General features: G+C 37.5%; 1 protein-coding gene across 1 annotated transcript; it reads right to left on the bottom strand.

Moving 5' to 3' along the window:
* Nucleotides 1-467: 467 nt before the first annotated feature.
* Nucleotides 468-10799, bottom strand: KLHL15 (kelch-like family member 15). The gene is made up of 2 exons (XM_010082840.1): nucleotides 10092-10799; nucleotides 468-1633 (listed from the first exon to the last, which is right to left on the bottom strand). Exons 1-2 carry the CDS (start codon nucleotides 10794-10796, stop codon nucleotides 524-526), a joined length of 1815 nt encoding a protein of 604 aa, XP_010081142.1. The 5' UTR covers nucleotides 10797-10799; the 3' UTR covers nucleotides 468-523.
* Nucleotides 10800-13298: the final 2499 nt, after the last annotated feature.

Below are 13298 nucleotides of genomic sequence, written 5' to 3'. Positions count from 1 at the left end.
CTTCACATTTCAAGTGTCAATACTCACCAATGACTTTAGTGGCAGTTGCTCAGCACACAGAACTTCAGAAGGTACTTAAATGCAGGCTCAAAAACATTTCCTTGAGACATCCATATCCTTACCATTATTTTTAATAAAGTCTTGGCCATGTCTTTTTACTACACTTGAATCATGAAAGACCAGATATCCAGAATGACGTCCATTCCCCAGAAAGGAGAAAGAGCAGAAAGTATTATGGACATAAAATGTTACAAAAAAAATAGCCACACTCAAAAATATATTTTTCTTTCCTCTACTTACAATTATGTTTGTTAAAAAACACCCAAAGCTTTTACAATATCAGACCAACTACTGGCTTTCTAATAACCTTGGTAAGTACTTTCCCTGTACATCCTGTTTCTCTTAAGCATTTAGCAGTTGTTCTTACACACAAGGTAATGTCTCTGAAGGAATTCAACTGGTTTGTATTTTTTGACAAATTAAGTATAGTTTTTTTCTATTTCACTAAGTTTTTCATTCTGGTTTAGCTGCAACGTCTAACATGCTCCAAAACATATTCAGGAAAGTGCAAGCTGCAGACTTGTAAGCCATCCAGCTTGCACGGCATCCTTGGATATTCATCTTCTTTCCATTTGTTTTCCTCTGGATCAAAGGTGAGAATCGAATCACTGTAATGACCATTGTAACAAAGGCCTCCAAGAACCATTATCTGTTTGTCCAGAACAGCTACACCATGACCACTCCTACCAATTGGCATAGAAGCCAATATAGTCCATTGATCAGTATCTGGGTCATAAACCTCTGTAGAAGGACATCCTTGAGATTCAAAGGAGGCCCTCAGGATCACACAGACACCACCAAAGACATAAAGCTTACCATTATAAGAAATCATTTTGTGAAAGCATCTTGCATAATTCATTTTGCATTTGTTCTCCCAACAGTTAGTGACCACTTGAGTTCTCCTTGTTCGCTGCTCTACTGTCCCTTCTTTACTGGGATCAAACACACACACTTGCTTAGAAGTTGAAGATGATGTAATTCCACCAGTGATATACAACTTGTTACCAAGCACGGTCCCTTCATGTCCATATTTATTGACTGGATAGGGATCCACAAATTCCCATTTATCTTCAGTAATATCATACCGTTCAGTTGAGTAAAACGTTTCATCCCTGGTTCTGCCAGCCACTGCATAAACATACCTCCCAATAACTCCAACAGCAAACTCAGAACGTGGAACAGACATGTCTGCCATTCGTAACCAAGTGTTCTGTCTTGGGTCATATCTAAAAACTTTGGATGAAGCATGAAACTCACCATCTGGCCCCAGTTCTTCCCCACCTAATAGGAACACAAAGTTATTCACGATGGCAAGGCAGTCTGGTCGTAACGGTACTTGAGGACCCTCTAGTTCCCACCAGACCCTTGGTTTGTGCAAGAGAAGAATTTTACTGTTTACCATACTGTGTCCTATCATTCCTCTAAATACTGCAGTCTGGGGTTTGGCAGAACGAATTTTGTTCGATTTCATTTCCATCAAAGGCTGCTGGTGAACGCTATGAAAGTAATTCATGGCTTGGTCAACCTCATGTCGCAGCTGCCGGGAGTATCGATAAAACTCTGATGTTTTTACCTATGAATACATTTAAAAGATATTAAAATTCTGACCAAGAGAAACAATCCAGAAAACCTAGGTGACTAAGTGTCATTAGAAGATTATTTTACTTAGTTTAATTCAGGCAATCTTGACAGCAATTGCATTTGTGTATGGAGGGTTAAGCTAATGTACTGTTATCCAAAATCCAGATGGCAATTCAGTGATTAACAGCAGCAATTACCATTTTTCAGCAGAATACTCAGACACAGAATTTAAGCCTGAATTAGGCACAACTGAAATCCCCAAGTCTACAAACCATTATTCCTTCTCCCCAAAAAAGCTTCTGTTCATCTTCTGCTTAATCCATGAAGTACCTAAATTAAAAATGCACTATTTTCCTGGGTTTCAAAAACATTCTACACACCCATTCTGTGTTTACGAAGGTCTACCCTCGCATAATTTCTGATGAATTCTCAGTTGGGGTGGGTGGGGAGAAGACTGTAAGAATTTACCTTTCCAGGACCCTTCCTACTATCTAAGCCAATTTAAATTCCTGAGACTGATACTGAGGCAATTCCAAAACACATCCCCATCTTGAACATTTTAAATAATCTAGTTCTAGACAGCCCTCGGGTCACTGTGTGATTCTCTTCCAAGAGGCTTCCCTCTTCCTGTACACTCTGGTCTAACACAGCATTCTGCATTACACTTCTAAAACAAACAAAAACCCGATAGATATTGCCAAATCCACAAATCCTCTATCAGATTTGATCCCAAGTTCCAGTTTCTTCACATAAAACTGGATTGCTTTCAAACACTCCAAATGCCTTTAGTTTTCACCAGCTCTGAAAAATGTCAGGTCACTCTGAAATTTCAAAGTGACCAGAAGATAACATCAGAAGCTACTATTCCTCAATATCTGTTCCCCCACCACCTCCTCCTATTCCCTGTCCCAAGGGACAAAAGCCTGTACCAGCACTTACCTAAGGGGTGGTAGTGGTGTGAGTTTTCACGTATATGAAAAGCAATTTGGAAACGAATGCTCCTTAGACCTTGTAAACAAAGTAGTTGCTTGTTCCATAAACATGTACTATTCAGATTTTGTTAGCCTTCTGTTAATAATTTCTCTTCCTTGTATAGTAATTAAGACACTGCTGTCAGATAAAACATTTTTTTAAATCTTTTGAACTGTTACTATTGGACATGATTTGCACAGATTTTGAGCTTGTTTTACACACCAAATTTTCCAAAAACCCTGAATACTAACCTACCATTGTAAAGCACTGTATAGCACAAGAGTTATGGTGATTTTATGTTTTTATTTACACTCTTCCTTTGCCCCGCTTTATTTTGACAAGTTCAACTTATCTTTGCTTGGCAAAAAGAGGATGGTCACATGCAAATTATATATATTATTCTTGGGGCAATATCCAACTTCTTTCTACTGTTTTTACCAGGGGTGATGATGGACCAAAAAGGTTTACTTAGGTATAGTGCTTATAAAACATCCACAGTAAGCCCAACTCTTCTGAAGAACAACAGGTCTATTTTCTTATTGCAATTAAAGAATATATAATACAAACACAGGAGATCTGCTCATATGACATTTGCTGTATACCTTGCCTGACTGAAAAGATTTAACATATATTCCAGAAAATATACTGGGGGAGGGAGGTGAGGGGGAAAGAACCACAGCACAGAAAAAAAGGTAAAATATTGAAAGCCTTAAAGGTTACAAAAAATTAAACAGGAAGTTAAAATAACAAAGAATCATGGGTGCTATACTTTATCCTTAAAAGCAACTTTCCAAATCTGAAACAGTATCACTATTTCACACATTCCTAAACTGGAGCTATCATTTTTTGAATTAAACAAAGATAAACAATTTTTGTTCCACCTATACGCATTTCAAGTTTTCTTGGATGATTATGGAAGACAACAGGACCAACACGCTTACAATGTGAAGGCACACCAGCAAAGCCTGACAGAGATGGGAAATGTTTTTTCTTTCCCCTTCAACATTTAAAACTGTCTTTAGATCTAGAAATTGAAATGCCAGCCAGAAACTGGAATAAGCCTCATATATGTTCACCACTCTACTCCTTCACATAGCCTAAATCTCACCTCATGAGAGAATGCAAAAGGAAACAAGGAGTATCTCTAATGCCAGAGACAGACTCTCAAAACCAGGGAATCAATCTATTAGTAGTTTATTACTACTTACCTTGACAAAGGCCCTAACATCAAAGCAAAGCCTCAATCTCTTACTTGAAACCAGAAAGACATCAAGAAGCAAACGCAACTACTGGTTATAAACAACTCTTTCAGATTGAAGTTTGTGGGGAAGCTATCTACAAGTGCAATCTTGAAGAGATTAAAATACATAAGCACTAAGATTTCTTACAATATTCAGAAAAAGAAACCCTACAAAACAAAACAGAGTGATAGACTATCTAAATTCTGGTGTGAAAAGGTAGTTGGAGGCTTCCTAGACTTTGTTGTTGAGGAAAAATACCAGTGTTTCTAGCCCTCTACCTTTCATCAGCACAACCTCTGCCATGCAGGAGCAGTACCTCTCCTGAGGCTCAAACGATGGTCCAAGATGAATGTCAGGATATGCCTACGTGAAAGTACAGACTGCTCACGCTTGCTTGATGCAAATGCAGACAAAGCAAATGTAGGTCAGTTTGCCCACTTTCACGTTCACTGCTTGCGTGAAATCTTCCAGAATTACTTGAAAGTCCTCTTCAGCCCATAGTAACGAAAACGCTCCAAACACCTACACTTCTGCATAATTTTACAATACTTCTAGTTACTTGTGTGCATAAACAAAAAAGAGAAGCATTAAAATGTAGGTGTTTAGGTATTAAAACACAACTGTAAGTTGTGCATATATTTTAGTTTTAGTAGATTAAAGAACATGGCCTTCAGCAAGTTTTTTGTGGGAATTGCTAACACCCAAAATACGCTGAAGAAAATCCCTCAGCATTCAAAACTAGGCTTCTGCCATTACCCCTAAGTAGCAACAAGTAGTTGATCAACAAATATCTAAGTGCTTACAAACAGACTGACTTTCCTGTTAAGTTCAAATGGAGAAGCTCTAGAAGGAACATGCACCTAATTACCAACACACTCAATTAGAGAGAACACTCACAAGTTTCTGCAAAACATCCAAAACAGATGGAAATGTACACTAATCGTGATGAACCTTGAAGCAAAACGAACGGGCATTCTTCAGAGTACATCATCAGCTCAGAACTGATAAAAAAATAGAAATGCTTCATAGCATTTTCAAAGTTTAAAGAAAGACTATTCTGTTACCTTGCTGAAGGGTCTCAAAGAAAGTTTAAGCTGAACTTCCTCACCAGCCCCAGTCTTACTGTAAAAAAGGAATTTAATCCAAGTGCTAAAGCTTTGCTCGTGTGTTTTTTTATGTTCTTTCCAATTCTTTCTCTTCAGTTTTCTGGACAAAACCTTCTTATAGAGGTCCTGCTGGGACATAGTGCTAATGTAAGAGCTCCCCAAAGAACTCTCATGAGAACTATCTTATTGCACCATCTACCAGTTACAGTGGTTCACGGTTGGACTTTCAGCTACACAGACAGGCAGCAGCATAAACAAAATCAAATGTGTCATTCCATAAAAAAAGATGAAGAAAATAACTAAAAAACATCCACCTCCCTACTCACCCCCTAGGTAGTCAATACCAAAAACATCAAGACTTCACCAAAATCACCACCAACCCTCCAGCCATAGTAAATTGGAGCTCGAATGCAATTTCTCTTCTTCATCTTGAGTCAATGGAACACTCACTAAAAATTGCTGTCTTTCCAAATGAATGCAGATATTGATCACTGCCTATTTTCATGCTGTATTGCAATGCATGGTTTTCTAGTTGCAGTAACTATGCAAGTTACAGAATTTTCTATCTATATTCTATGAAAAAGAAAAGCCCAAAATGTAAGCCATTAGTTTCTAATTTTAAAAGTGATCCCCACAAAAGACCACATGTCCCATGTTATCCTCATCATTCCCACCCCCTTAAAACAATTAAGCACATTAATAAGCTGCAGAAAGAGTAATGAAATGCAAGGTAAATGTTCTGTAACATAAGTTTGACTTCCGTATACAGCTTTTTTTTTCCCCATACAACTATTTGCAGCTATTGCTCTTGGGCTTTTAGAAAAAAGTTTTCAAAACCATGAAGAAAGGCTACTTTTGAAGTGCCCAAACTAAACATCTATTACTTGTACACCTGGTAACTAAACGTTAACATGTTATTATATGGGGGAGATATTAGCTTGGTTCCTTCTGTAGAACTGGTAAAAAAACCACCACAGAAAAATGTGGATGGCTCATAATGTGACTATCATCTCCACATAAGCAGAGGACTATTTCGGAGGTTATAAAATTGTGCTTCCTTAAGTTTTCTAAAACTGCCAGTTCTGAATGTGTAAGTGATACAACTCAAACTCAACTACTAGGAACACGGAAGATGCGCTACATATTTTCAATTAATAATGATGGTGCCTGTATCAGACCTCTAGAGAGCAAATTCCTCCTTTTACTTGCAAAAAAAAAAAAAGATAATTTACTAGAGATTATGTTGAATCAAAACTCAAGATCCACCAACCCTACTAACTAGTATACTTATTATTTTCACATCTAATCTCTGGCCATATTCTAAGCACAATTATAAGCCTGTCAACAAACATCAAAATGTTAACATACTTATTCCAACTCAAAATTCAGTCAAATAGAAAAATTCACACGTATGTCTCTAAAACAGCAGCAACCAAAATTACTTTTCAAGACAACATCAGTATACATAGCATTGGACAAGCTACTGTACTTAACTTTCCCTTTTTGTAGCATGGGTCATTGCTTAGTTACATCCCATGGCCAGTACAAAAACTGGTCAGTACCAGTACAGGGCTTTGAAGGGCTCTTCTGCAAGTGCTACAAATCACTTAGTGTTTTCTCAGCCCAACTACAGAAAAATAAGATGACATAGCCTCTGTGCAGCAAGGACAATACCCTCAAATTGAGTATTTTGCTGTTCCTTTTTAGAAACTGGCAAGAGACATTGTCATCATCGAGCTGGAATCTAACTGAAATCTAATCTCTCAAATCAGAGTAGAGCCAACAATCTATACGCCAGAATTGAGATGCTCAGCACATAATAAATACTGCTAGCAAATCTACCAAAGTCAGCAACAACCTTTAGACATAAAAATATCAAGTGCAGCACCTGTTTAATATAAGAGGGGCCCACTAACCTCATCCACTAGACACTTATTATTCTAACCTTCAGCATGCAAAGTTGTAGAAGTAGATACATGCAAACTACTAGACATGGAGACAAATATGAAAAAAGAGAAATTCAACACTTTTATCAAAGGTAAAGTCACAATTATATCTTGTCAAAAGTTACTATTTTCTAAGCACAGGAAAGCACGTACTCAAAGATAATGTGCTATTCATACTACCTCTAAAGCAGAATCTGATGCACTTAGTGATTAGTAAATTTCTGATTCAAGCTGGCAATTTATAGATCAGCTTGGGATAGTCATTACAAACCCTACAGACTGCACATTAAAAAAAATTAAATGTCAAGGACAGAGGTTTTGAAACAACATTTCAACCTGAGTAGTACATAGAAACTAAATGGAGCTTAAAAAGTTTATGAAGAAAAATCATACATGACATGTTTATCTCCAATAACAAAATGAACTCGGTGATCTAGGAGAAATGCCCTCTAATTTTTATCTCCAACCTTCCTCAAGACTTACAGAACCATAGATATGTTTCAAACAAAGGAAAGTGTAACATGGATAGCAAAACTTGTGCTTCTCTCCATACACTATGCTTTTGTTTTCTAACTATTCCCCAAATCCTTACTTCATTTATCTTTCCGTTTTTCCTCATACATCTACATCCATTTTAAGGGCTGAGGAACAAAAGGAGTATCCATTCATACTTCAGAAGCAGTTCTTCCAGGACAACTTACTGTTCTTACACTAAGCAAACAGGCCACACCTTCACTCCAAATGCACATCAGCCTTAAGGTATAGAGTCACTCAATTCCATTTTTGAAAGGACAAGCCAGCCCACTCAGATTGTAAATTTAAAAAAAAAAATGCTGTAAAAAAGTGAATAGTTTAAGAGGCCGAAAGTATCCTTACTGTGACTTGTAAAGTTATATGTTATTTATATATTACAATGACAGGCATCTTAGAAATACATATTGGAAAGACTACATAAGAGTACATATAACAAGCCAGCCACTATATAGCAAATACAGAGCTCATTGAACTGCAGGAGTCCACCTCTGTATCTGATATATTCACACAGGCTTTTAGTATGTGCTGGCTTCAGAAAAAGGACGAATTCTGTTTGCGGATCTCCAAAAAAAGCAGTTTTACAAATATTTTTCCCCCTTCTACACACAGAAGAGAGTCCTCCTCACATTACTTCAAGAACAGTTAACAGACATGCTCTTTTATTAAAAAAAGAAGTGGTCTATATTTTGATGTTAGCTCCAACTGCAGTTGTCCTTTGTCACTTGTCATGCTGGATTACTCAATGCTCTCTAGCCAGGGCAAAACACAAATACATTCCTAGCTGCAGCAACAAATGACATACTTATTTAGCTGTGCTACCCTCTGCTGAGTCGTTCCACTCCAGAATCTGCACTGGCTTCTCTCTGTTCTCACATTCAATTAATGCAAAGGGTATTCATAGATAAAGCTTCTACATGTGAGTATACAAACTGGGATGCTGAAAATTACTTTTCTCCTGAAGTTGTACCTACCTGGCCATTTGGCAGCTGTCAAGATAAAACATAAGAAGCACTGTATGTAGGATTTATAACACTGATACCAAAACCAGCTCCAGAAGTTGTATCTAAATATAATGCTGAAGACCAACAGACACTTTTCCCTTGCGCTTACAGAAATATAACTGAAGACAACTTGATGCGTGAACTTGCATCCCAAAAACTAAAAGAGTTCAAGCAGACTCTTTCAGAAGAGTCTTACCCTATCAGATTGACCTTAAGAATACTCTGTGAACCCTATCAGTTCTCCCACTGAAGGACTTAAGTTATGTAATAATAAGGTAAAAGCATTATTAAAAACTACACAGTATCTTGCAGAGTTCAGCTCTTACTAGCTGCAAATGTTTTAACCCAATATAAACATTACATTACTGTTCTAAAATATGTTTAGGTATTTATGTTGTTTATGTGTGTAGGATAATACAGGATCAAAAATATATTTTATGTATTATTGCTTCCTCCATTCAATTCACACACACAAAAAATCCAAAATATAAAAACTCACTAGTCTCTGAAGCAATGAAGAGCTTTTATAATTTACAATACATGTAAGTGTAAACATTACTGCTTAAATTATCCAGTAGCCCTTAAAACCACCAAGAACAATACAACCGTACCTTTATATTCACTAGATACCAAAGTAAAAATATATAGAAAATGAATTTGTAAGAAGCCCAACAAAAACACAGGGTCTTAAATCCTATTAATTCACTGAGATGTGAAAAATACACAAGTTAAAGTTGTATCTTATGACACAAAATTAACACTGTTAAAACAAAACGGCATAGTTTAAGTAATTCCTAACCTGAATAGCCTTACTGTTACTGGCCTGCAAGAGAGCTGCTTACAAAGTTTTGTAATTCTCTACTGTTGACAAACACTCAGACATTCTCAGGAAGAAGACAACAACATTTTTTGTCTATTTGCCAACAGAACAGTAGAAAAAGTGAGTTCTCTTTTAACCTCTTAATACATATAAAATGGTCAGTTGAATTTTAGATCACTTGTTACAGAGATTCCTCTGATATTTGAAGTGTATAATTACATTTCACACCATCAATAACTTCTGATTGTATTATGTGCCTTGTGTAGAACCAAATGAACATGTAACTTTGCAGGATCAGGGCTTACTTCCAACTGCTGTGTAACAGCACAAGCACTGAAGAGACAACAAAAACACCCTGCAGATTTAACAGCAGATGCTAGTTTTCATTTGTAAATAAAAAAATCTGTACTTAAACCACATAAAAACTACAGTCACTATGTTTTGATTATACTGATAAAAATTATCATGACATATGCCCTATGTACTGTATGCAGCTCTAAAATCTCTGGAAAGCAAGAAGCAACTTGTGTAAAACAGTAAGAACAACTGCAATAAAACTTCATACAAGTGACCTTCTTTTAAAATGGCCTCTCCATATTAAGTCACCTAAAAACATGTATTGTAAACCTACCTGTTCTCCAGCAACTGTACATACTATTGTCTAATAATTAGATTACAATACTTTCAGATGTTTGTCTTCTACAGGTTTATTAGGTAAAGAAAGACTATCTTTTTGTTCCTCCTAATAGGTTTGGGAATCTTACCTATTTAATGTCATGCTGCCCTAGCTAAATGGTGAATCCTGTCTATTGCTTTTCAAATGCACCAACCTTCTCAAAAACACTGGATGGTGTCATCAAACAAAACCTGATGTTCTGAATGATGGTGTCCGTATGCCTCCAGCGTCTTCTATCATGGCGCAGCCAGGCCTGAACAGCTTCATACAGCTCTATCTCTGGAAACCTGCTCAGATGATCATTATCCAAGTAAGACATGAGCTTCTCAAAGCTCAGATATGAAAGGAAGTCAGGTCTGGACATGAGTGGCACAAAATTCTCTAGCAGAAAGGAGTCCAATTTTTCCCTGACTCCTTCGATGTTTACACCAAAATCATCCAGAAGTCTCATAATCTCTGCACAGTTTTCTAAGCATATTTTAGCTAAGAGAAAAGAGCAGCAAAATTTTACCACCTCTATAAGCTGGACATACATGGCAGCCTGAAGGATTTCATGAACAGTGTTCATACTCAGTTCAATAGTTCCATAGTACATGAATTGGAGGACATGGCTGAAGCCTGTAGCTGTCAGACCTTTCAAATGGATTTTGTCCTGATCTCGTTCTCGCATATCAGCTGTGAACATAATCCTGAAGTAATCACTCTGGGTGGCAAGCAGTGCTTTATGGGCCTGAAATTGGTGGTCTTCAATGACAAGTGTGACATCAAGAAGCAATCCCTCCTCATACAGTGCTCTGAATCCAGCAGAGACACTGGTGTCATGGATGGAGGAGCTAAACCCTTCCACGTCCCCTGCCATGAATCACCTAGGGGGAAGAAAAAATAAATAAATAAAAATAAAAACAATTTTTTATTTCTAATAACATATCACAAGTCCTTCCTGACCAGATAAATCCTAATTCAGATTGCTTGCATTAAGACCTATAAATCTTCACCATCCTTTTTCCTTTCTCTTCAGTTGAAAAATCAACTTAACAAACAACTTAGAACACAAACTTTAAATATTTCTCCCCTCATATATTCTCATTTTAAAGAAAGGGTAACGAAAAAGAACAACTATGCGATACTGCAAGAGTGATTCCTCATTCCAAGCTACTGAAGTGGTCAGATAATGAATATGCAATACTAAAAAGGTTGTCATGTTTTTTTTTCCCTCTCCCCCTTTCAATCCTTCTAAAGAATTTGTCTCAGGGGAGCAATAAAAACACCCACTCTGAATATCAAAGGTTTCAGAAAGGAAGCAGAACTTCCTTCAGAAACAAGCTCCCGTAGATCTGTACAAAGTATAACCTAAAAAAAAAATTAGTCTCTTTAAAAATCTATGTAAATTTACTCAAAAGTTATTTCTAGAAAACTGAACATTTTCAGTGACACTATTTAGGTTTGTTTATTTCACTACTGTAACAACATAGTGCTCCCCCCACCCCCCCCATTTCTTACTAGAGGGATTAATTAGGTGATGAGATTCATAAAGTGCAAAATACTATGGCAATAGGAAACACAGACAAGATTAGGTCACAAAAAATTATATTCTGTATACTGGGTTTAGTGACGCTTAATGACTTATTAAGCATTTGAACATTTGCAGATGCAGTGTTACTTACATGCAAACTAAAGTCAAACTGTAAATAAGCCAAAACGAAATTAAAGACAAGCACGACCCTCCCCTGCTAAAGTTGAGGAAGATAAATATTCAGTACAAATCTACATCAAAACCCACTCAAAATCCAGGAATTTCTCAAAGTCTTGTTCAGCTTCCTTGGGTTTAGGTAGGGTGAAGTTGCACAAGGCAGCTTGAACCAATCTAATAATTTATCACTAATCAAAGGGCAACAGTGCACTCCACTCTCCCTCTGTCTCCATTCTGCGGTCTGAGCTCCTGCTGCCTACTTTGAGCTGTTTCTGGGACTCACTGGACTGCTCTAGAAAGCCAACTCAACTCAAACCTGACAGAAAAATAAACCAGGCCTGGAGGGAACAAAACAAACACCACTACTCCACAGCACACACAAAACCTCAAAACCAGAGAGCTTTCTGCTTATCAGTGAGCTGACTTCCGACTACACAGCAGCAGGGGGTATGGCATAAGAACCAAGCTGATGCAGAGGGCAGGACATCAAACATGAGCAGTAATAGGGAAGAAGAGTAACATCTGCCTGTTCTAGCATTAATCAGCTACTATAACTCGTTCAACCACTTTTTTTGCACTTTATTCCACATTAAATTACACTGCAACATTCACTCAGATACTTGTGCCTTTAATTCTGAATTTCCTGTAACAATTGAAGTTAAAAATGTTTGGGTACTGGTAACCTACATAAAAAGCTAAATAACACCAACAGCAACACATTTAAAAACATGCTAATTGTCAAGGTTACAGAAATTCACAGCAGTATATGGACCCAGAAGTGACTCTAGGTTGGCCCAGGTTTCACAGCTTCAGAGAGCAGTTATCGCTTTACTCCCACTTCTTCAAGCACCACAGCCTGACTGCTGCCATATTAACTGGAATGTATTTTATTAGACTCCATCAACAGATAATCATCACCTCTCCTTAACTCATCAGCACACATCCTGGAAAACAAAACTGGAGATAGTCTTTGTCTATGCAAAACTAAAATGGTTGAGTGGGTTTTTGTAGCCACACCTCATGGAATCAGCACCGCTCCCACGCTGCTGAAGCTTGCTGACAGGTCCTGTAAACAATAGAGTTAATGCTGGGAGCATTCATGAAAATTAAGGCCTTATGACAAAATTCAAATTCCTGAAAGTAAGAGCTGCAGCAAGAAAACAAAGCCGACAATCCAATCACTTTCTCACCAGTATCCACAATAGCACACTTCTCTCAATGTCAGTGAAGACAGAGAGAAAATGCCAACTGCTCTGGAGCTTCATATTATGAGTCCCTTATTCCTGAACACAGCACATGCCTACCAGAAAGAAAAATTACCATCAAATATTTTTCTAAGCTGTTGCTAATTCTTGCATAAAGGCAGACAAGGAAGCTCTTAGCACCTCAAAAAGAAGCAACAAGCTGGAGAAGCATAAAGCCTGACTTTTCAGGATTTTGCTTTCTAAGTGGATTTCTGACATTAAATAAAAGGTAAACACTAATGTTAGCTTCTTTTTCTTTCAGTAGAGCACTTGTAACACCTCCCCCCCTACCCCCACGTCTCTGATGTTTAATAGTAGTTGAACTTGTTGAACTCGTACTTCAGTCTTTCCTGTTTCAGATATTCAATGGCCACTTGCCTTTAAATGCCACCCCACCCCACTCTCCCCTCACTCCTCCTTCCCACCA

This window comes from Pterocles gutturalis, unplaced genomic scaffold (assembly GCF_000699245.1).
Source record: "Pterocles gutturalis isolate BGI_N339 unplaced genomic scaffold, ASM69924v1 scaffold6510, whole genome shotgun sequence".
In the NCBI taxonomy this organism is placed as follows: domain Eukaryota; kingdom Metazoa; phylum Chordata; class Aves; order Pterocliformes; family Pteroclidae; genus Pterocles; species Pterocles gutturalis.
Note: the sequence above shows the minus strand (reverse complement) of the source record. Positions and strands in the feature narration are given on the sequence as shown.